Source organism: Entelurus aequoreus, linkage group LG04 (assembly GCF_033978785.1).
Source record: "Entelurus aequoreus isolate RoL-2023_Sb linkage group LG04, RoL_Eaeq_v1.1, whole genome shotgun sequence".
Taxonomy (NCBI): domain Eukaryota; kingdom Metazoa; phylum Chordata; class Actinopteri; order Syngnathiformes; family Syngnathidae; genus Entelurus; species Entelurus aequoreus.
In genome coordinates, this window is record NC_084734.1 from 55,426,997 (window position 1) to 55,452,201 (window position 25,205).

Below are 25,205 nucleotides of genomic sequence, written 5' to 3' on the forward strand. Positions count from 1 at the left end.
GGGCAGGTTGCCAGGTGGGTGGAAGAGCTGCAAGGATACAACTTTAAAATAGAACATCGGCCAGGTGCTCGCCACTCCAACGCGGACGCGCTCTCGCGACGGCCGTGTGCAGCAGACGGATGTCGGTACTGCGAGTGCAGAGAAGCCCGGGAACAAGAGCGGCGGGCAGAGGGCGCTGAGTGTGCGGCCGTCAGTCAGGCTGATAACGTTGTCTGCCGAGAACTACAGACTGTGACGAATGCTGACTGGAGGCGCACGCAGGAGGAGGACACAGACCTTCATCCTGTTTTGCAGTGGGTAGAGGCTCGGCAGCGTCCGCCTTGGGAGGCGGTGGCACCATTCTCTAAGGCTACTAAGGGCCTGTGGGCCATGTTTGACTCATTGCGGGTGTCCCAAGGCGTGTTGCAGCGGGCATTTAAGGCCGCGGCCACGGGGGAAGAACAGTGGCAGGTGGTGGTGCCAAAGGGACTGCAAGGGTCAGTGCTTAAGGCAGTGCATGGGGGAGGTGGGTCTGGACATTTCGGGGTCGCCAAAACACTCAAGCAGCTGCGACAGGGGTTCTATTGGGGTCGGCAGAAGAGAGATGTGGAGGACTTCTGCCGCCGCTGTGACCCTTGCGTTGCCCGCAAAGGCCCCACTGGGCGCTCACAGGCACCGCTCCAACAGTTCCCAGTGGGGTGCCCCATGGACAGGGTGGGGATTGACATTACAGGGCCGTACCCACGGTCTGACAAGGGGAACCGCTATGTCGTTTCTGCCATAGACTATTTCACCAAGTGGCCAGAGGCATACGCCATTCCCAACCAGGAGGCAGAGACCATTGCTGATGCCCTGGTGGAGGGCATGATAGGTCGGTTTGGCGTCATGGCGTCTCTGCACAGTGACCGAGGCACAAACTTTGAGTCCTGGGTGTTCGCGGCCTTGTGCGAGCGCCTGGGCATTCACAAGACCTGCACTACCCCATTGCACCCTCAGAGTGATGGGTTAGTGGAGCGGTTCCATCGCAACCTGGGAGACCAGCTCGCCATTGTCACCTCCCGCCACCAGCGTGACTGGGACCAACACCTACCACTGGTGCTGATGGCGTGTCGCTCTGCTGTCCAAGAATCCACGAGGTGCACACCGGCGCTTCTCATCCTCAGGAGAGAGATGCGCACACCAGCAGAGCTGGCCTTTGGCCGCCCACCGGATGCCCCGGCCTTCGCTGCAGGGCCAGAGGACGCCAGGAAATTACAGGACCGGCTGGACTCAGCCCACAGTTTCGCTCGGGAGCAGCTGCAGGAAGCTGGCGTCAAACAAAAGCGCTACTATGATGTGACGACCCGAGGAAGGGACTTTGCGCCAGGCAAGTTGGTCTGGGTCTACAACCCGATTCGGAAGAAGGGCCGCAGTCCCAAGCTGGACAGCAAATGGACAGGACCCTGTAAGATACTCCAGAAGCTGGGAGAGGTTGTGTATCGTGTCCAGCTGCCCCCCCCCCCCCCGGGGAAGGAAGGTGGCCCTCCACAGAGACAGACTATCCCCCTACCGGGGGGGTCCCCCTTCCCCTGCCTCGGATACACAGGTGACCTCTCCCTTGCCCGCCCAGCCCTTTACCAATACCCCGCTTACGCCTCAGGGGGAACCAATTTACCCACTCCCCTCATCCCCCGCCCCCTCCAGCTCCCTCCCGAGGACTGGCACACCCGACCCAGCTGTCCCACTGCTGGGAAATGGAAGAGAGCGGCCGAGGCGGATGAAGAGGCCTCTGGACCGCTTGCAAGACTTTGTGGTGTCCTTAGACTGAAATACAATAAGGGAAGGGGGTGGGGGGGTTTGTGAACCCGCTTTTGTGTGATGTGAGGGTTATGTTGTTTACACTGTTTTGTTTGCACTAATGGGTTGCTCTGTTTTACATGCTGCTATGGTGTTGCCAAATGTTGCCTTACAGGTCAGTCCTCGAGGGCGAGGACTTTTTGTAAGGGGGGGGGGGGGGGGTGATGTAGCGGCTGGCTACGGGGTGTGCTAGCTAATGGCTTTGGCTGGGGGGCGGGACTTCCGGGGAAATTAGGGAAGTGACGTTGTTGACAGGAAGTGTTGGTTCGAGTTTTGCCGGGAAAGGAGATAGACGCATGTTGGAGCTGTTGTGTGCCTTAAATGCATCTTGTACAATAAATGCAAGATAACTGAAGAAGTCTCTGAGCCTCCTACATTCCTGAAAATATTACAATATTATATATACGACTTTGACCAAAAAAAAGCATGTTTTATTGTAAGTTTGTGTGCTGGAGTATATTTCAAACTACATTTAGACTTATTATTTTGGTTGATTTTGTCCGCAAAACTAACTCACAGCCGCACACATCCTAGGTACCAAACATGGCGCTTCTCGTTTAGTTGGCCATACTCTCTCTATGCACGACTCTGTGCTTAGCTGTTGTGTAGCTGCTAGCTCCTACTACCCTATTGCCTACCATGTTTATGTTTGCAAATGATTTGTACTAAAATACAAGAAAAGACCAACCTTGTGTGCTTATTTCAGGGGTGTCCAAACTTTTTCCACTGAGGGCCGCACACGGAAAAATTTAAGCATGCGGGGGCCATTTTGATATTTTTCATTTTCAAACCTTAACAATATTTTTTTTTTAACCTTTAGGGCTCCCGGGGACCATAAAGAGTCTCAGTCATTAAAATGTTAAAAATAAGTCAAATTATTTTTATTTTTTATTTAACGCTTACAGTAAATCTCTATATCAACTTCAGGTTGATATAAAGTAAAAAAAAAAAAAAAAGGTTTTATACCTTTTCTGTCAAAGACAACTTTTTTTTTTATAGTAAAACTGATATATGCAGTATTTAGTAATTAGAGCCCTAAAAGATCAATAATGCAGGACACCATTGATTTTAATTATTTAATATTTTTAAGTTATCACAGTGAAAAGTTAAATAAAATCCTACTAAATATATTTGGGATCCAAAAGGTCCCCCACTCATAAAGTGATACATTTTTATTAGTTGCTTTTAACACTTAAATTACGAGATCAACTTCAGATATATCTGTCGATTTTACGTTTGAACTATTATTTTGTTTGTTTTATGCTCTTTTGTCAATCAATCAATCAATCAATCAATCAATGTTTATTTATATAGCCCTAAATCACAAGTGTCTCAAAGGGCTGTACAAGCCACAACGACATCCTCGGTACAGAGCCCACATACGGGCAAGGAAAAACTCACCCCAGTGGGACGTCGGTGAATGACTATGAGAAACCTTGGAGAGGACCGCATATGTGGGTAACCCCCCCCCCCTCTAGGGGAGACCGAAAGCAACGGATGTCGAGTGGGTCTGACATAACATTGTGAAAGTCCAGTCCACAGTGGATCCAACAAATAAAACTTTGATGTTTTTATATGGCAACCACACAATATATGCAATATTTTTTCCACATAAAACATTTTAAAGTGATATTTTTTAAGTAATATTCATTATAACATAGATTTTTAGTCTTTTTTTTTTTTTAGCAATGGCAAAAAAAAGAAAAATAAACAAAGACAAAAGAAAAAAAAAAACGCCTGCATGGCAGCTTTGTGTCAACATTGCAACTTTTTCTTGTTAGATTTCACCTCATTCCACTTTTTTTAAAATGTTTTTTTAAATTTTTGCAATTTTTGCAGAATGTGTGGCGGGCCGGTAAACAATTAGCTGAGGGCCGCAAATGGCCCCCGGGCCGCACTTTGGATACCCGTGGCTTATTTAAATGTTAACTGGCTGTCCAGCTTTAAACAGGTAAACTCGCTGCAGGACTGCTTGTATCAGAGATGATATCAGTGATTTTAGATGGAAGCCAATATCATCCGATAGTAACTGTCAAAGTATTTTTCTTTGGTGCCAATTTGTTGTTTTCTTGCAGCATCGTTTTGAATTGTTTCCCCTTTTGTGCGCTTACATCATTCAAGTTTTTTTATTATCTGCAATCTTGTGCCTCTGCATCCTGAGGTTCAAACCTTAAACATCACACTACAAAACCCAAACTACACCTCAGGTAATTATACTTGGCCTGTATGAAATATATTTTTTCTCCTTTAAGTTTACACAAGTGACTCTTTAAAGCCAAGTTAACTTCAGCTATACAAACACTTTCTGTAGCTGAGAGTTTGAGAACATAGCCTCCTGTGTGCCACCACCCTAGGGAGAAGTAGTTCAATCTTTCGAAAACCTTTGCTTTGGAAAATGTTTTCAGTCAAATCTTACTCCGTGTTCCTGTCAGTCAAAGATAAAAGCCTGGCCTGCATCACCCTATAGACTAAACGTGTGTGTGAAATATTTTTGTTTGTATCCAACATTGATGCATCACGGTTAACTCCACAGCAAAATGCAGTTTTGCAGTAAAAAAAAGGGTCTTGAACATATTTTTGTCTTGCATGAACATATTTGAACTGATAAAATACATTCATACTATGGGATTTTCACAAAACTACCAAGTTGAAAACAGGAAACAAGATTCAGATTACGCTATAATAGACTATAAAATATAGCGTTACGTATCAGCAAAAATAATAAACAAAGAGTGATGTTCCCAAGGAAGTTTATAGTTCAGTTTAGTTTAATCATGTATACAGCACATTTAAAAACAACCTCAGCTGACCAAACCAGCAGGCACAATACATTAAAACAGGGGTGTCAAACGTACAGCTCGAGGGCCGGATCAGGCCCGTGAATAGGTTTTATCCGGCCCGCGGGATGAGTTTGCTAAGTATAAAAATGTACCTGAAATTTTTCGAATTAAAGAAACAGCTGTTCTAAATGTGTCCACTGGATGTCGAAATAGCAATTCTTTGTATCTTTGTAGATGATGCTACATATGTACAAAATAAACCACATGATGTTAGTACATCGGTCGATGAAAATGATCAAACTACATAAATAACATCCTGTAATTTGATTTAGATATAATTTGTTTATCTTGATAGATTGAAAATTAACACCAATGAGTTGACTGATGAACATTATCACATAATTTATTCAGAAAATATAAATAACAACAAATAAAGATGGAATAATATTAACCGCAACATGTAAGTGAAAAAAAACCCAAAAACACTGTGATTTGTACAATTTCAGAAAGTGCTTGTTCTAATTTTAAACAAAGAAAACAATCTGAAGTTGTCTTTATTTTTAAGTTATCGTGTCGTGATTTTACCAGTCCGGCCCACTTGGGAGTACATTTTTTCTCCTGCAATAAAACAACATTGAGAACTTGTTAAATTAGGTCTTGACGTCGAGCAACTCAAACCTAGCGTTGAAACAACATGCTTTTTGACGACGTTTAATCAATGTTGGGTTCTGACATTGATTTTAACCATTGATTTTTGGTCATTTCCCAACCAATATTCTAGAACACAAATACAACATTACAACATACAACGTTCTTTTTTACGACGTTTATTCAATGTCAGGATGTGACAATGATTTGACCTTTGAAATGTTGTAATTTCCCCACCAACAACGTGGATTCAATGTCAGACATCGACGTTGTCTCAATTTAGAAAGACAACTATTTTGCCACGTGGTTTCTAAGTCCATTTTAAAGGACATGTATGTGTAATCAACATAGTATCAATGTTTTGTGCCTGCTGAGAAGTGCTGTACGGACATTAAAAAAAATAAAAAATAATGCAAAGCAGTGTCACATTTACAGTTTAACACAGAGGGATGAATAAAATACTACAATAACACATCTTCAAAGAAGTGTGAAAATATATCACATACAAATAACAAAATATAATAGATACATAAAATAAATTGTATAAAAATTAAAAAGAGGACCAAGATACTCCGACTAACTGGTTTTGAACGCTAAGGAGTAAATATATGTTTTTATCCTGGATTTAAACTTTCTCAGGGGATTAGAGACATTAGTTAGTCACTCTAAAGCAGGGTTTGTACACCTTGTCGCAAATTATTTTTAATGACTTCTCCAAAGCCTTTTACTGAATTTCCATGACCAAAATAATTTTTTTAATCTCAGCGGTACCACAGACAACTAATAATCCTAACACAAATACTACATTAATATGTACATACAAATGTTCTTGTAGTCATCGGGCTTAATCTTGGACCACAGGTACAACATTTTGTCTCGTGTGCTGGTATGACAATAAATTCATAAAATTCTAAGTAAATAAGGTTTACATCTGGTATGTATGATGCCTTTTTAGAAAAAAAAAACAGCACACAGGCACACCTAGATACATCTTCTCATATTTCAGTTCCAATATATAACACCGTAAATTCCGGACTATAAACCGCTAGATTTTGCCTACGCTTTGTACCCTGCGGCTTATAAAACGGTGCGACTAGTTTACGGGTTTTTCTTGGCCATAAAGCAAATAGTTGTCATTAAATACTTGCAAAGACACTTAAATGGTGTGTTATTATTCGTGCTACGGCGCCATATTTTGGACGAGTTCGCTCACTGCAGGTGCAGCTGGGTGAATGCCTACAAGTGTTTCCTGCTGTTTAAAGCTTTGACTCGGAAGTGGAAGTGCCGTTCTGTCTTTTAATCGTCCATAGCGTTTCTAATGCATTCTTCATTCTGTCAGTGAAATTCTTCTTTTTCGCCATCTTGCTCATTATTATTGTGTTTTTTGACTGTTTAAGTGGGAAATCTCCGGCACATGGCTAATTTAAAAAGGATCTGCGTATTTAAATGGGGGTCGTGGACAGCAACATGTGCGCTCAATTACACATTGATTGAAATGTACACAAGAAATGTGCTTGGATTAATGTGTGTACACAATTTAATACATCTAAAGTTTTTTATGTTGTCTGGATTTGAGCGGACACTATATTTTAGCAGGAAGTGCACACGACTCTTAATAGATGAGGCCCCTGGTTCTTACAAACAGACATATAAAATAAATATGACTATTTCACATTAAGTAGTATCATGCACACATTGTTATTAATATTTGGGTACATATTTGGGTTCATAGAGAACAAAATAACTTTGGATGACACTTAGTCTCATTTTTGGAAGTTTCCTCCCCCTGAACCAAAGGTGGCCTAGCTCTTGTTGCACACAACGAGTGAAGGTGTGGGTAAAAGTGTTAATGTGACACGAGTGACACCTGAGCTCTTCCTGCTAAGGTGGGGTCAGTGCCGTCACTAAACGTGCTGCAACACACGCACACAAACACTTGATAAGGGAATATGAGCATGTGAGCAACAATGCGAGTAGTGTCAGGTTGTGGTACACTTGAGCTCACCGTGTACGTGTGTGTGTGTGTGTGTGTGTGTGTGTGTGTGTGTGTGTGTGTGTGTGTGTGTGTGTGTGTGTGTGTGTGTGTGTGTGTTCTTGTATTTCTAACCTTCTTCAGACATCAACAAAGAAAAGTACCTTCCATATGAGGACCGGTGAACAAGTTAGGAGCGGAATTATGTTCCCAATACGGAAAACCATTGCATCTAATAGAGAATGTCTCATTTGCACCCCTGGTGGTGAAATTTATCAACATTGGGGTGGTCCCAAAAAGGAGGGATTTTTCAAATTGATTATGTGTCGGTTTTAAAAGTGCTACAACTGTCGTCAACATATGAAATAACAAGTGTGTGAAAACATTCAAAGCGCTCCCTCAATGGCCAACTTATGTAATAACAAGTGTGTGTAAGAAATGTAAATGCGCCCCCTTTGGCCAAAAGTAATTGAAAAAATATGTATATAGAGACATACTGTAATAACTTGAAGTAAATAATGAAGATTAAAAAACAATTACAAACAAAAAAATTTGAATAAATATAAAAGTACTTAAAGCAGTCTTTTTCTCACAAGGTGTCGACTTTTTTCTTAAATAGTTGGGAACGTTTTATCATATTCTTTCTGTTTCTGTAATATTGCAATAATTACTCTTAAAATTATTACTTTTTTTATGTAAAATGGCGACACATGTCATATAAAATTCTGACCTTTATCACAATATTGCCCTTTTTTTTTTTTTTCTTGTAAAATGTTTTGTGTAAAATTATGACTTTTGTTATAATTTTGCCAAGTGAAATTCCGATTATTATTATAATATTGCCCCAATTTTAAAGTTTTCTTATAAAATTGTTGTGGAGAGGCGGGGCCGGCGAGCGAGCAGCGAGGCAGGGAACGCCGAAGCCTGGCCCAAGATGGCGGCGAGGAGGCGTGGCCGGCAAGCGAGCAGCAAAGCAGGGCACGCTAGAGCCCGGCCCAAGATGGCGGCGTGGAGGCGTGGACGGCAGCGAGCGGCGAGGCGGGGCGCGCCGGCAGCGACGCCGCAATCGTGCCCAGGTGCGCGATCCGCACACCTGGGCACGATCATCCAATCTCCTCTCGCGGAAGAAAAGGGGCGCAACAGAGAGAGACGAGAGAGAGACTGGAAGGAGCGAAAGGGAAGCTGACGCGGAGCGAGAGAGGAGAAGAGCCAGAGACAAACGACGAACGAGCGAGCGGAAGAAAAGGAGCTGAAAAGCGTCTGAGGCTGTGAGGTTTTATTTGCAAAAATAAACAAACGTCAACTCTGCTCGAGATGTCTCCATTTGATGGTCCAGGGAACCCACAAGACGGCTTGAGTCTGTCACAATTGTGTTTCGACTCTTTTCATAAAATTGCCAACAATTTAAGCTTTCTCTTGTAAAATTGCGACTGTTATTGAGTAAACTTCCAACTTTATTTCATAATATTGCACAAATGTTCAGTTTTTCTTGTAAAATTTTGACTTGCGTTGAGTAAAATTACGACTTTTATTATAACACTGCCAAAATTCTAAGTTTTTCTTGTGAAATTGTGACCTATTTCTTGTGAAATTCCAACTCATCTTTCACAACAAGCTTTTTTAAATGTGCGTTGTGTATCTATATATATATATATTATTAATGTTGTGAATACACATCTTTATATATCTAGAAAGGGCGGTCCTAAAGAGGTAGGCATTTTTGTCAAGTCTCAAGAAGGTAAGAAATACGTGTGTGTGTGTGTGTGTGTGCGTGTGTGTGTGGTCACCTTGTATCACTGTGTATCTTACTAGTGTCTTGACCGAAATATGAAAGAGTAAAACATTTCATACATTACTAATTACTACTCATATTGAATAAAAAATGATTGTTGTTTTGCATTGCTTTGATACTCGCTGCTGTTTTGTACAAGCGGGCACGATGGGAGTGTGTGCAGTGTGTGCACATACATTAAAACAGTCCCAGAGGGGCAACTAACCATTTGCAGTCATGTTATCCATCCATCCATCCATTTTCTACCGCTTGCCTCTTTCGGGGTACACCCTGGACAAGTCGCCACCTCATCGCAGGGCCAACACAGATAGACAGACAACATTCACACACTAGGGCCAATTTAGTGTTGCCAATCAACCTATCCCCAGGTGCATGTCTTTGGAGTTGGGAGGAAGCCTGGGTTATAATGATAGAATATACATTCAATGATATAAAATGGTAGCTAGCCAGATTGCTATAGAATACAATAGAACGTAACGAGTATTACATTAATTAGCATTAGGTAACAACACACAAAGCTACTGCGCGTAGTACATACAGGCGTAGTTCACGTCATTTCATGATAAAAGTCGTAAAGGCGCGAGATACCTGTACACATGCTTAAAACTAGGGCTGTCAAACGATTCAAATATTTGATCGTGATTAATTGCATTTTATTCATAGTTGACTCAAGATTAATCAAGATTGATTGCTGAAAGATACCATTTTTCATCGTAAATAAGTGTAATTACGACAGACCATTTTAAAGTATTTATTACAATGACTGGACAATTAGTTTTAATTAATGCTTTTCTTTAAAACATGTTTTTTTTAAACAGCTCAACACGAAAAGGACATTAATACATTTTTAATGACATAAAAAAAATTACCTGCAGTGTGTTGACATGGCAACAAAAACGTTGTTTTTTACAAGTATCATCCCCGCTGAACGAGGAATAGTTGAACATGCTTCACTCCACACCGTAGGAGGATACACTAGCCAACAGCAATCTTGCGCTCCTGAATGGACACAAATAGTCTTGTAGCCGTTGGTCCTGACTTCCTCATTTTGATTTCAGCTTCTATATATTCTGATCAATTTGAATGTTCATATCAATCAATCGTAACATCCCGGCCCTAATTGATAACCTTACCCTTTGCCTAAAGTCCTGTTTTTGGTTAGATATCCGTCAATTCTGATAACCACCTGTTCTGCCCACTCTGTATATTATGAAACGACTTTGTGTCTTTCAATGAGCTCGTATAAAGTTACCCCAAATAGTAACCTGTCCCATCATTGTATCCATTATACATACTGTCAGGTGATTGTGGACACAAGCTGGTGTCTACAGTATAGTATGTGCCGGTCTTGTGATTGACTGGCGATCTGTTTAGGGTGCACAGGATAATTGTTATGGAAGATGTGAACAGATTTGAAACATTAGTCTAAAATGGCACTTAAGTTTCCGCTTCAATAGAAATAAAGATTCTCACATGTTAATCTTAGTTTCCACCCATTTGACATTTGGACGATGGCTTCTTCTTGTTGCTATGGTATGAAAGTGGACAAGTGGCTTTACTTCTACTAATAAGGTTATTATCGAGGCAAATTATTTCTTGGATTTAAGCTCATATATATAATTGGAAGACATGGTTCGAATGGTATTCTTGGACTCCTAATACCACTTTGTTGCTCAAGAGTTTGAAGAGACTACTCCAATTCCTGCACCCTTCCTCTCTCATAGTCAAAGTACTGTTAAGGATCCACGGCTGCACAAGAGGGCCATTTATGGCTCATAGAACTTGAGTAATACAATGTAATTAACTCTGCCTCTCTGTAGCACTTTGCCCAATGACAGAGTCACGGTGCGAGGAAGCAGCCCAGACACCCTTGAGAAAACTCATGTCATCCTCTTGTGTCGGTGATCTTGTTCATTCCGTCACCACACACGCTTCTGTTCACAGACAAGTGTTAAAGTGTAAAATGACCTGAAAATTAAGTTCCATCTGTTTTGCTTTAGCTGTGTTGTACTGTTTGTATTTGTCACAGTCACACACTTAACACACTATCGGTTTTCAGAAATTTGGCATATTATACAGATTAAGATGAATGTGTTTGAGTTTTCCTCAACCAGATGTAAACAACTACTTAACTCATCAAAGTTGTTTATGTATTTTGTTCATCAAATGCTCAAAACAACTGACAACCACTGCAATTACCAAATATTTATTTTTCATTAAACTTACTTCAATAACATGAAATAATGGAACACATAACTATTAAAATAGCACTTAACATGTCAGTTGTTTGCAAAACACCTGAAGGTAGCAATTTACCACACATGGTGAAATAATATTGCACACAGCATGAAAGCAATATTATCATGTTTTAGTGCATGTAAATGTACTGAGTTTTACAGATGTTCATCAAAGTTAACACACACGTAATCTCCCAATAAAGCCTGATGCCCACAAACCAAAATAACGTACTGACCTTGGTTTATGTTAGTATGTAATTTTAGTCGATGGACCAGTTTTCACCACAGTAACCTTTACAGGAACTTTCGATGAGTTTCCACCAAAAATTACGACCGTAAATAAAGTTCCACTAGGAACCAATTGGTTCATATTAGATAGGTGGTACTTCTTAAAGTTCCCCAGGATATTTTCATTACATACTAACATAAACCGAGGTCAAAACGTAATTTTGGTTTGTAGGCATCATTTTTTATTGGGAGATTCCCCAGGATATTTTCATTACATACTAACATAAACCGAGGTCAAAACATAATTTTGGTTTGTAGGCATCATGCTTTATTGGGAGATTCTGTGTATGTTAGCTTTGATGAACATCTGTGTAACTCAGTACATTTACATGCATTAATTCTACAGAGGCAGAAAACAAGTACAAAACGTACAAGGACAAGCAAACTGGCATACTACGAACACATAGGAATGAATATTACAGTCAACTGTTGGACCTGAACAAAAACAATATGAGAGCAACATGGGGCATCCTAAATAGCATCATGAAACATGCTGCTAAGAAGGATTATCCTAAATACTTCTCAAATGGAAATGTAAAGAATTACAATATGAACAAAGTAGTTGAAAGCTTCAATAAGTACTTTGTGAACATTGTACCGAATCTGGAGAAAAATATTACAGATCCCGACTTGAATGACACTATAGAAAGAAATTACAACTCAATGTTCCTCGAAGGTGTGGCAAGAGAGGAAATAATCAATGTTGTAAATCCAAGACCTCAACTGATTGGAACAGAATTGATACGGAAATGATAAAAAAGGTTATTGAACAGATTTCAGAACATTTACATATAACAGCAACATATAATTTAAAACTGGCAAATTCCCAGATAAAATGAAAATAGCAAAAGTTGTACCAATTTATAAAACTGAAGACAAACAACAGTAAAGAAACTACATACCTGTTTCTCTGCATCCACAATTTTACAAAATTAAAAAAAAAAAGATTGGACAAATTCATAAATAAAAATGAAACACTTACAGACACCTAATACCGATACAGCGCCAACATTTCAACATCAATGGCATTAATCTAATTAACGGAATAGATCACACATGCATTAGATAGCAAAAAATGTGCTGCTGCAGTGTTTATAGACTTAACAAAAGCATTTAACACACTCAATCATATCTTAATAAACAAATTAGAACAGTATGGAATCAGAGGTTTGGTCTTGGACTGGGTAAGAGCTAACCAATTGAAAGCAGTACATGAAGATAGGAGAACAAATGTCTACAGAGCTGAAAATATATTGTGGGGTACCTCAGGGATCAAACGTGGACCAACTTTGTGTAATCTTTATATAAATGACAATTGTAAAGTTATAAAGGACTTAAAGTTAGTATTATTTGCAGATCATACAACTGTGTTTTGTTCAGGAGAGAACCCACGGAAGCTAATACAAATAACAACAGGAGAAATGAACAAATTAAAAAGATAAAAAACAGACTATCTTTGAACCTCAGTAAAACTAAAATATTATTATTTGGTAACAGTAGACAAGAAAGTCAAACACAAATACAAATAGACGAAGTAGACATTGAAAGGGTAAAAGAAAACACATTTTGGATGTAAAAATAGATGATAAAATGAACTGGAAACCTCATGTAAAAAATATACAACATCAATAATGAATACAGCAAAATAGGTTCTGGACCAAAAATCACTTCATATTCTCAACTGCTCGCTAGTGCTACCATATCTGATTTATTGCGTGGAAATATGGGGGAAAAACTACAAATGTGCGTTTCGTTTACCAACGGTGTAACAAAAAAGATCAATTAGAATAATACATAATGTTGGATATAGAGAACATACAAACCCTTTATTTCTTGAAACAAACATATTGACATTCAACGACTTGGTGCATTTGCAAACAGCTAAAATTATGTACAGAGCAAACTATAACCTGCTACCCAAGAACGTTCAACAATTCTTCTCAACAAAAGAGGAGAAATATAACCTTAGAGGGAAATCTAATTTAAAACATTTGTATGCACACACAACACTTAATACCTTTAGCATATCAGTATGTGGAATTAAATTAAGGAATGGATTAAGCAAGGAAATCAAACAAAGCACCAATATGATTCAGTTTAAGAGACTGTTCAAATTACAAGTGTTCACAAAGTATACAGAAGAATTATGATAAACATCTTGAACCTTTAAAAAAAAAAAAAGAGATAATCTCATTAATCTCCTCGGTGAATCATACACTACTTAACTATTTATTTATGAGATCTTTAATAATTGTGTATATGTCTAATATCTATTATGTATTTCATATTTATTTACTTACTTATAGTATATATATTTACATAGTTATTTATTCACTGTTCTGTTAGAAACAGAGAACAAAGAAATGGGATGAAACTGCTATGATGTGAAAAGGCGTAGGATTTAATAAATTCTGTATGCATGTTTGAAATAAACTGAAACTAACTAACTAGCTGACTAACTATTTTGAGGAGCCGGCTGTGCTGTCGAATGCTGATTGGTTCCACACAAAAAAGTTGAGGCGTTTCGAAAACTTTTTATTCAAAATTTTGCACACGACAGCCAGCATTACTGGATACAGGGAGAACGTGTTTAGTTCTTGTTTATTTATAATACAAGCTACTTGACAATTGACCCTTTTCCACCAAAAGTGCAGTAACTTAAAGTTCCTAGTACATTTCCAAAGCATTTCACAGTTCAGGGTACTTCGTACAAATCAGGCTGATGACATATGGATGAGTGATACAATACATTTCTACATTGACGCCATTATTTTACTCAAGTGAATGTAAGTGGTATGGTATGGTAATCTATCATAGTGTGTGTATATATAGGAAGCCCACTGCAAAAAGTGTTTTTTATGAACAACGGCGGACGACGGCGTGGCGAAGTTGGTAGAGTGGCTGTGCCAGCAATCGGAGTGTTGCTGGTTACTGGGGTTCAATTGCCACCTTCTACCTTCCTAGTCACGTCCGTTGTGTCCTTGGCCAAGACACTTCACCCTTTGCCTCTGATGGCTGCTGGTTAGCGCCTTGCATGGCAGCTCCCGCCATCAGTGTGTGAATGGGTAAATGTGGAAATACTGTCAAAGCGCTTTGAGTACCTTGAAGGTAGAAAAGCGCTATACAAGTATAACTCATTTATCATTTATCATTTATAACAACTTAAAATTCTCCTTAAACACTGTGACAAAACTAAGGACATTATTTTAATGGGTGATTTTAACATTAAAAGGAGCATAAACAAGGACCGAACAACGCTTAAACATATTACTGATTATTTTTAACTTATCACAAATAATTACAAAACGACCAGAATAACAAATCATCCTTAAAGTCTAACAGACCTGCTATTTACTGTTCATGCCAAGAGGATTATTAAAACATATAATTTCATTACATGTCTTTCTGATCATAATTGTGTACTTTTCTCAAAATAAATTACATAAAAAATGATTACATTCTACAACATTTCATAGCTAGTATAACATTATCACGTAACATCTACACCCCAATTTTGACGTTACGTTGATTGAAATAAATTGGACTGATTTGTTCTTTGATGATGACATTAAAATCAACTCCCAGATATTTAACTCAAAACTCAAAGAAGTTATGGAATCTTTAATTTAAAAAAAGGGAAAAGCTTAAAAAAAAAAGGGTAAACAACGTACCATGGCTGACTAATGACTCTGAAATACTCATGAAGGAAAGAGACAACTTACTTAAAGTCTCTTTAAAATCTGGGTTTGCATGAGAAATAAAACAACTCACGCATTGCTAAAGTTCAGGGATTTTTTTTCACCGGGAGTGCTCAACAAACATTTCACCCCGAGGTATTCAGACATTGTATTCGGAATTTAAATGCATGCAAATAAAGTTCCCCGCCAGTCCAGCAAGCACTTTGACAGCAGCGCAGTCAGATGCAGCTCGTTATGCTAATGACACCAAGAAGCACGATGAATTTACGTTGGGTACTTAAACATGTTTCCCTCCTGCATGTAGCCACAGCGGACAACTAATAGCCATGAAATAAAAGAGACAGCTGGTCCTACCTGCTCCCGGCTGAAAATTACGTGGCGTGTTTTCTGACTTAGCTGTGGCACTTGGCTCCAATTTGTCCGTGCATGATCTGTATCTTGATGTCTGTGACCGGTGTGATATATTTTCTCTGAAGGCCTTATTTGTTTAATTTATGTTGCCGCATTTCCTGGTGGTTGCTGGAGGGATAAGAATGGGTCATTGTTTCTTGACTTGGCTTTTGACTTCCTGAGTGAGTTTGACGTGGGTTTGACAGGTTTTACATAATAAGATGACAAACGGAAGTGATAAACAAGATGAAATATAATCGCCAAATCAAGCAGTAAACAAATAGTGTGGCACCCAAACTTATCCTCTCCTCCTCTTCCTCTTTCCATAAACCTCCTTTTGCCCTCCTGACAGGTGAATGGATGCTGCCTAAATACTTCCTGAATTACATGACGTCACAGACAAACCCATGTCCATGTGACTAGCACATCCTCTAGCCTGACAGACACACCCACACCCACAGTACCAAAACCCTAATTCTGTCTCCTACGGTTTCTACAAAGACACAATTTGCCGTTTTGGTGGAATCCATCCATCCAATTTCTATCGCTTGTCCCTTTCGGGGTCTCGTGGGGTGCTGGAGCCTATCTCAGCTGCATTCGGGCGATAGGCGGGGTACACCCTGGACTGGCGGGGAACTTTATTTGCATGCATTTAAATTCCGAATACAATGTCTGAATACCTCGGGGTGAAATGTTTGTTGAGCACTCCCGGTGAATATGAATGTAAAGCAGGACTTTACGTTCTACTGCTCGTAGGAGAGCAGAGTAGTGTTTAACGATACCAATATTTTAGTACAATTATTTTTGTACTTTTCGGTACTTTTCTAAATAAAGGGGACCACAAAACAATTGCATTATTGGCTTTATTTTAACAACAAATCTTAGGGTACATTAAACATGTTTCTTATTGCAGTTAAGTCCTTAAATAAAATAGTGAACATACTAGACAACTTGTCTTTTAGTAAACAAACAAAGGCTCCTAATTAGTCTACTGACGTATGCAGTAACATATTGTGTCATTTATAATTATATTATTTTGTCAACATTATTAAGGACAAGTAGTAGAAAATGAATTATTAATCTACTTGTTCATTTACTGTTAATATCTGCTTACTTTCTCTTTTAACATGTTCTATACACACTTCTGTTAAAATGTAATAATCACTTATTCTTCTGTTGTTTGATACTTTACATTAGTTTTGGTTGATATCACAAATGTGGGTATCAATCCGATACCAAGTAGTTACAGGATCATACATTGGTCATATTCAAAGTCCTCCTGTGTCCAGGGAGATATTTTCTGAGTTTATAAACACAATATACTTTTTTTTAAAACGAAAGAAGATGTTGTGATGCCAAAAAATATTGACGTAATCATAGTCGTATTGACTAGATACGCTACTGTACTTGATATCATTACAGTGGATGTTAGGTGTAGATCCACCCATGGCATTTGTTTACATTTTGATGCCGGTGAGCTACGGTGTGTAGTGAAACATGTTTAGCTATTCCTTGTCCTGCAGGGATGATACTTGGAAGAAACATACTGTATTTGTCACCATGGAGACCAGGATTAGTGATTTAGAAGTAGCTAAAACACTGCCGACGACGGATGGACGTGAGCCACTAACTAGCTAGCCATGTCTTAAAGCACCTCTTCCTGAGGGCGTTTCAGTGTTATAACTTCACCTTTATCGTTAGTTTTAAAGACCAAATGCGTCCGTTCTCCCTTTTCTGTCTACACACTGTGTCTGCTTGTAAGTGCTCCGTGATTGTGCGCTGCCAAACATGCTCGTCTGTTCGTAAAACCAGCAATGACACGATGTGACGACGACGGGGGCGGGGGGTGGTAGAGGACCGGTACCTTTCAGAGGTAGTATAGTACCGAATATGATTCATTAGTATTGCGGTACTATACTAATACCGGTATACCGTACAACCCTAGGCTCTACAAAAATGGCCCACTGATAGGTAACAGTGTCAAGGCCATTGAATGTGAACCTACAGCAGTAAACCGTACGTCCACCATAAACCAGGATCAGCAGCGACAGGAAAAGGACTACACTCAACCAACCATTTATTTGCCACCAGGATGTTGCAGAGGAACATATCACAACATCTGCCAAGTTGTTAAATAGACACTACCACACACACATCTACCAATAAAAGATCTTGCTGTCACAACCTCAAATAGAAACAGTGAAACAGTGATCTCACCACCTGACAAGGAAGCTCCTGGCGGACGTTTTTTTCACTGAATAGACAGCATGCATCATAAACACAAGGCATGTGATTTGGTACAAAGCCATCACCATTCTGCCCTGCGTTTACCAGCAGGTTAGGAGATGATGTGCAACACAGGTGACCACAGGCAGGCGTTGGAGCGCTGGATGAGTGCGTGGCTGATGACCAGTACATTAAGGTCTGGTGCAACTTTTTTGATTGATTGAGAAGTTTATTGACATCTTAAAGAATTCCATCCATCCATTTTCTACCGCTTGTCCCTTTAGAATCAATGTAATGCTTTATAAAGGCAAATGAATGGCACAGAAAGCCAAAAGGCTTGTTTCCATTGTGATCCATTAAATATTCATCACATTTGATACATTCAATAATAAAATATATATAACCTGTAACATGTATATAAAAAATTACGTTAAAAAATTGATACATTATGTACATGTACACAGTATACAAGTCAGGTGATTTGAAAAACAATATATATAAAAAATGGGGCTGGGGTATATACACTATGTACATGGCCATGCTACAATAACTTTGAGGAAGCTAACAGGAACTTGAGCAGCTGCAAGGAAGAGGAGGAGCAGTTAATTTTACTCCAGACCAGGAAGAACTCCACTGAGTTATATTTCTACGGCAGCTGAGAGCGAATACCTAGGGCAGACCTGGGCATTCTGCGGCCCGCGGGCCACATCCGGCCCTTTGTGCGTCCCTGTCCGGCCCGCGTGAGGCCAATCATAAATCACAAAATTAATTTTAAAAAGTATGTATGTCGAGTGTGCAATACAACGGTGCTGCTTTTGTTTTTAAAAGCGTTATTTGTATTACTTCCGTGTGGACGTATGCACGTGCGTGATTGTGAGTGAATGTGAACTATGAGGGGCCGTTAGGGACATTATTCAGAATTACCTCTTACATACACTACTGAAATGCTCTCACATAAACAACTGAAATATTTTTCTTTTGTACACACTACTGAAACACTCTTATAAAAACTACTGAAATGCTCTTACATACACTACTGAAATGCTCTCACATAAACAACTGAAATCTTTTTCTCTCACACACCCTACTGAAACACTCTTATAAACACTACTGAAATGCTCTTACATATACTACTGAAACACTCTTATAAACACTACTGAAACACTCTTATAAACACTACTGAAATACTCTTACATACACTACTGAAACACTCTTATAAACACTACTGAAACACTCTTATAAACACTACTGAAATACTCTTACATACACTACTGAAACACTCTTATAAACACTACTGAAACACTCTTATAAACACTACTGAAACATTCTTACATACACTACTGAAACACTCTTATAAACACTACTGAAACATTCTTACATACACTACTGAAATGTTTTTGTCTCACGCACACACACACACCTGGAATTATTTTTCACTAGTATGTATAAACGGGTTTCACCTGTGTGCGTGTGCTTTTTACACGTGTGTGTAAGGGACAACAATTTCAGTAGTATGTGTGCAAAGATTTCAGTTATGTGTATGAGCGCATCTTACCATTGTGTATACGAGCATTTTACCACTATGTGTAAGAGCATCTTACTAGTGTGTGTGAGCGATGTTGCATTCCGGTTCCGGTATAATCCCCGCCCCTTTTCAGACAAGTTTATTTTTATTTTTTTTAAAGCCAAGTTGTGGACAAAATGTCTGCGGACAAGTAGCTTAACCGAGGCGGGAGTTCCACTTCATAATTTGAGGGCTTCAGCGGAGAATATAATAACACTTTCAATGCAACAAGGGTCGGACTGCCGCCATGGGTCTCCCCCGCAGGACGGGGCACCTGAGCGGCCACCTTTCTCCTCCCGACAGCCGCAGCCTGGAGCACTCGTTCCATTCCGAGTTTGCACCGCACACATGCAACGTTTCAGTTCATGGACATCGGGGCAAAAGGAGGAAAAGGTAATTAGACATTATTTATTTCTAAATGATTTGTTGAATTACACGAAATGTAAGACAACATGGCATTGTAGTGAGCTACAATGGTAACATGTCGAAATGTGAGTCACGTCGTGTTACGTCAGTAGCTAATCATATACTAATGATAATGGATTGCATTTATTTAGCGCTTATCATCGACTAGATAAGGGGTCCCCAAACTACGGCCCGCGGGCCGATTACGGCCCTCCAAAGTCCAACATCCGGCCTGCTGGGAAAAACAATTTTTTTGTATTATTATTTTCAATCTGTCTTTTCTAATCTAATCCATTTTTTGGTGTTCCCTAGCCGCTCAGGCAAATCATATTGTCTACAAATGCATTTCCCTGTATGACTTATATTGTCTTAGCTGTTTTCATGTGATGTGATTGTTACATTCTTATTTCAGAGTCACCACACAGCTGCATGACCATTTCAACAAGGACGGAATAAACAACCTCTGGATTCATGGAACTTCTCTGCACACAAATATATTAATTGGAATATTCAATACATTTCTCATAAACATATTAAATATCTTTTTTTTTTTTTCTCAAAAAAGGTTCCCTATGCCTTATTATTTATATACTTTTCAATGCTTCTTGTAGTCAGACAATAGATATTGTTTGTCTAAAATTATAGTTTAAGTTAATGTGTTAATATTTACACCTAGCCCCTAACCTAAATACAATAATCATAAGACACAAAAATTGTGTATCACAAGCGTTTGGGACAAGTTTGGGGAGATTTTGACAAAGTGTGTGTGGTGGTGGGGGCTGGATGACATTACTAGTCAGAACATAAAATAACTTAAAAACATCAACCGTAGAAACATAAATGTTCACAGCACAAACGTATTGCGGTGTTATTCTGATATTTGCAATAATAAAGTGGGCAACTTCATACAGGTCTGTATAACAGGTTCCTTGTTTATTTATTTTTTACAAAATGTTTAAACAAAATGTTAATTTGCAGAATACACTGCACAAGTGAAGAAAACATTTTAACAAACCTTATTATTCCCATGTTGTCCACTGAATAAAGTGCAGAATTGAAGTGAAAATGTCTTTTCCATAGTTGCCATCATTTTCAAGTGGGTTCACTTGTTGAAAAATGTTCATTGTTGTCTCATTAATGTTTACATCTATGTCTGGAATTACACACCGACAAGTATTGAAAGGATATGAATAATGAGACATAAGGAACCTTTCTGAGCCAAAAAAGGTTGTTTTCAACACACTGTTGAAAATAATATTCACAATGTTTCTATGTGAAATTTATTGAATATTCCAATTAATATATTTGTGTGCAAAGAAGTTCCATGAATCCAGAGGTTGTTTATTCGGTCCTTGTTGAAATGGTCATGCAGCTGTGTGGTGACTCTGAAATAAGAATGTAACAATCACATCACATGAAAACAGCTAAGACAATATAAGTCATACAGGGAAATGCATTTGTAGACAATATGATTTGCCTGAGCGGCTAGGGAACACCAAAAAATGGATTAGATTAGAAAAGACAGATTGAAAATAATAATACAAAAAAATTGTTTTTTGTTTTTCCCAGCGGGCCGGATGTTGGACTTTGGAGGGCCGTAACCGGCCCGCGGGCCGTAGTTTGGGGACCCCTTATCTAGTCGATGATAAGCGCTAAATAAATGCAATCCATTATCATTAGTATATGATTAGCTACACGACGTGACTCACATTTCGACATGTTACCATTGTAGCTCACTACAATGCCATGTTGTCTTACATTTCGTGTGATTCAACAAATCATTTAGAAATAAATAATGTCTAATTACCTTTTCCTCCTTTTGCCCCGATGTCCATGAACTGAAACGTTGCATGTGTGCGGTGCAAACTCGCAATGGAACGAGTGCTCCAGGCTGCGGCTGTCGGGAGGAGAAAGGCACCGCTGTGTGGCCGCTCAGGTGCCCCGTCCTGCGGGGGAGACCCATGGCGGCAGTCCGACCCTTGTTGCATTGAAAGTGTTATTATATTCTCCGCTGAAGCCCTCAAATTATGAAGTGGAGCTCCCGCTTCGGTTAAGCTACTTGTCGGCAGACATTTTGTCCACAACTTGGCTTTAAAAAAAATAAAAATAAACTTGTCTGAAAAGGGGCGGGGATTATACCGGAACCGGAATGCAACATCGCTCACACACACTAGTAAGATGCTCTTACACACAGTGGTAAAATGCTCGTATACACAATGGTAAGATGCGCTCATACACATAACTGAAATCTTTGCACACATACTACTGAAATTGTTGTCCCTTACACACACGTGTAAAAAGCACACACACACACAGGTGAAACCCGTTTATACATACTAGTGAAAAATAATTCCAGGTGCGTGTGTGTGCGTGAGACAAAAACATTTCAGTAGTGTATGTAAGAATGTTTCAGTAGTGTTTATAAGAGTGTTTCAGTTGTGTATGTAAGAATGTTTCAGTAGTGTTTATAAGAGTGTTTCAGTAGTGTTTATAAGAGTGTTTCAGTAGTGTATGTAAGAGTATTTCAGTAGTGTTTATAAGAGTGTTTCAGTAGTGTATGTAAGAGTGTTTCAGTAGTGTATGTAAGAGTATTTCAGTAGTGTTTATAAGAGTGTTTCAGTAGTGTTTATAAGAGTGTTTCAGTAGTGTATGTAAGAGTATTTCAGTAGTGTTTATAAGAGTGTTTCAGTAGTGTTTATACGAGTGTTTCAGTAGTATATGTAAGAGCATTTCAGTAGTGTTTATAAGAGTGTTTCAGTAGGGTGTGTGAGAGAAAAAGATTATAGTTGTTTATGTGAGAGCATTTCAGTAGTGTATGTAAGAGCATTTCAGTAGTGTTTATAAGAGTGTTTCAGTAGTGTGTATAAAAGAAAAAGATTTCAGTTGTTTATGTGAGAGCATTTCAGTAGTGTATGTAAGAGGTAATTCTGAATAATGTCCCTAACGGCCCCTCATAGTGAACAGCTGCAATCACAAATTACAAAATAAAGTTGAAAAAACATCTATGTCATGCGCGCAATACAACTGTGCTGCTTTTATTTTGAAAAGTGTTATTTATGGGCGTATGTCCGTGTGTAACCTGTGAGTGAAGGTGCACATGCAGCGACAAGTGATGCACGGTATTCCCCCGAGATGCGAAAAAGAGAAAAGTTGATGACGAATGGCGTGTTTTCAACAAGACATGGACTGCCAAGCAACGTTCCCTCTAAGGTGCGCGCCTGTGCAATTGCACACTGCTCAAGCATCCTCTGCGCACAGGAAATATATGCCGCGCACCAAATCAAATCCCATCTGAATTCTAAACAAAATAAATACATTTATTCTGTGTAATTTTGCAATGCAACTTTGAGTGACAGTGACAACAAGCGGCCCTAACGGTGTTCGTCAACGTCTTTCAATTGAACACCTTTCAGTTATTGTAACGTCTATTGAGATGCTTCGAGGACAGGAATTATATTAAACACTTTATTGAGCAAAACTGTTTATATTCGGCCATAACCACATCAAAAACATGAGTAAAAAACTTCTATCTCGAAAAACTAGTAATTTTCTGCCGTACAAACCAGGCCAAAACCAACTTGTCATCTGTCACCAACACGCATACCACTAAACCACTGGTGCGTTTATGGTCACACAAAAAGTCGGACAACTCAAACTCAACTCATTTACCAGCATGGCATTCTTCCCAGGATCCTGTGGCCCCTCCTCATCTACTCGTTCCCCATCTCGACAGTTGAGATCCTAGAACGGAGGGTCAGCAACCACCTCCGGAGATGGCTGGGACTACCTAAGAGCCTGAGTAGCATTGCACTCTACGGGAACAGCAACAAACTGCAGTTGCCTTTCAAATCCTTGGAGGAGGAATTTAAGGTAACTAGAGCCAGAGAAGTGGTACAGTACAGGGACTCAAGTGATCCGAAGGTGGCCAAAGCAGGGATCCAAGTGAGGACTGGCAGGAAATGGATGGCAGAGGAAGCAGTTCAAGAGGCAGATGAAAGGCTGCGACACAGGAGCCTGGTTGGAGCAGTCACACGGGGTCGAGCTGGGCTAGGATCCTTTCCACCTCCCCAACTGAACACTAGGGGGAAGGAAGGCCGACGTCTTGTTCAGGATGAGGTGAGAGCGGCAGTGGAGGAGACAAGAACCTGCAAGGCTGTTGGAATGAAGCAACAGGGAGCTTGGACAAGATGGGACAATGCGGTTGAGAGGAGAGTGACCTGGGCTGAGCTTTGGAAAGCCAAGCCGCAACGCATCAAATTTCTCATCCAGGCAGTGTATGATGTGCTCCCAAGCCCTTCAAACCTGCACACATGGGGCATAGCAGAGACACCAGCATGCCCACTGTGCTCCAAGCGAGGAACCCTGGAACACATCCTCAGTTGCTGTACAAGGGCACTTGGAAATGGAAGGTACAGGTGGAGGCATGACCAAGTCCTGAAGACCATCGCTGAAGCCATTAGCACAGGACTGGCATGGGCAAAACAGTTCCACCCCTCCAAGAAAACCATCGCCTTTGTCAGAGCTGGGGACACACCAACTCCTGCTAGTAGAACATCAGCAGGCATCCTGACATCTGCAAAAGACTGGCAGTTGTTGGTGGACCTTGAAAACCAGCTGAAGTTCCCCAGCCACATCGCAGTCACCACCCTGCGACCAGACATTGTCCTTGTGTCTGAGTCCACCAAACAAGCTGTGCTGCTGGAGCTGACAGTCCCGTGGGAAGATCGCCTGGAAGAAGCCTTCGAGAGGAAGCTCTCCAAGTATGCGGGACTGGTCAGCGACTGTCAACAGGCTGGTTGGAGAGCAAGGTGTTTCCCTGTGGAGGTTGGATGCAGAGGATTTGCAGCCCGTTCCTTGGTCAGAGCCTTCAGCAGTTTGGGCATCGATGGAGAGAGAAAGAGGAGAGCCATCCGCAGTACCACCGAAGCGGCGGAAAGGGCCTCGAGATGGTTGTGGCTCAAAAGAGGAGATCCTTGGAGTCATGGTAGCTAGCGAGCCGTCTGGACACAAGCCGGGGGATTTGATCACCCCCGGTTGGGTCGCTTGGAGGAGGGCGTATGACCAGTTGAGAGACCCGAAACGCCCGGTGAATCAAAGAGGTCACTGAGGATGTGTCCAGACTAAGCATCAGTAGATGTATGTACACAGCAAACACCACACAAAGTTACACTATGACTCCTCAGTCATACGTGTGCTTATTTTACTGTCATTTATTATTAATGTTAATTTATTTATATTAATCATGGAATGCTGTTACTAGAGAAATTTACAGGAATGCACACATCATCCTATGCTTACATTTCATTGTGCAACATGAGGATGTTTAAGGGGAACTAAATGTGATCTCTGAAAGGGGTACAAATGATTTCCAAAGCAGTGCTTTTGTTATA

General features: G+C 40.1%; 1 protein-coding gene across 1 annotated transcript in view; it reads left to right on the top strand.

Moving 5' to 3' along the window:
- The window catches only part of LOC133647916 (uncharacterized), an 81,373-nt gene extending 56,491 nt beyond the window's left edge, over positions 1-24,882 (top strand). Inside the window, exon 2 of the mRNA XM_062043673.1 lies at positions 24,003-24,882. Coding sequence (XP_061899657.1) covers positions 24,003-24,807 — 805 coding nt within the window. The 3' untranslated portion in view covers positions 24,808-24,882. The remainder of the gene's footprint in view (positions 1-24,002) is intronic.
- Positions 24,883-25,205: the final 323 nt, after the last annotated feature.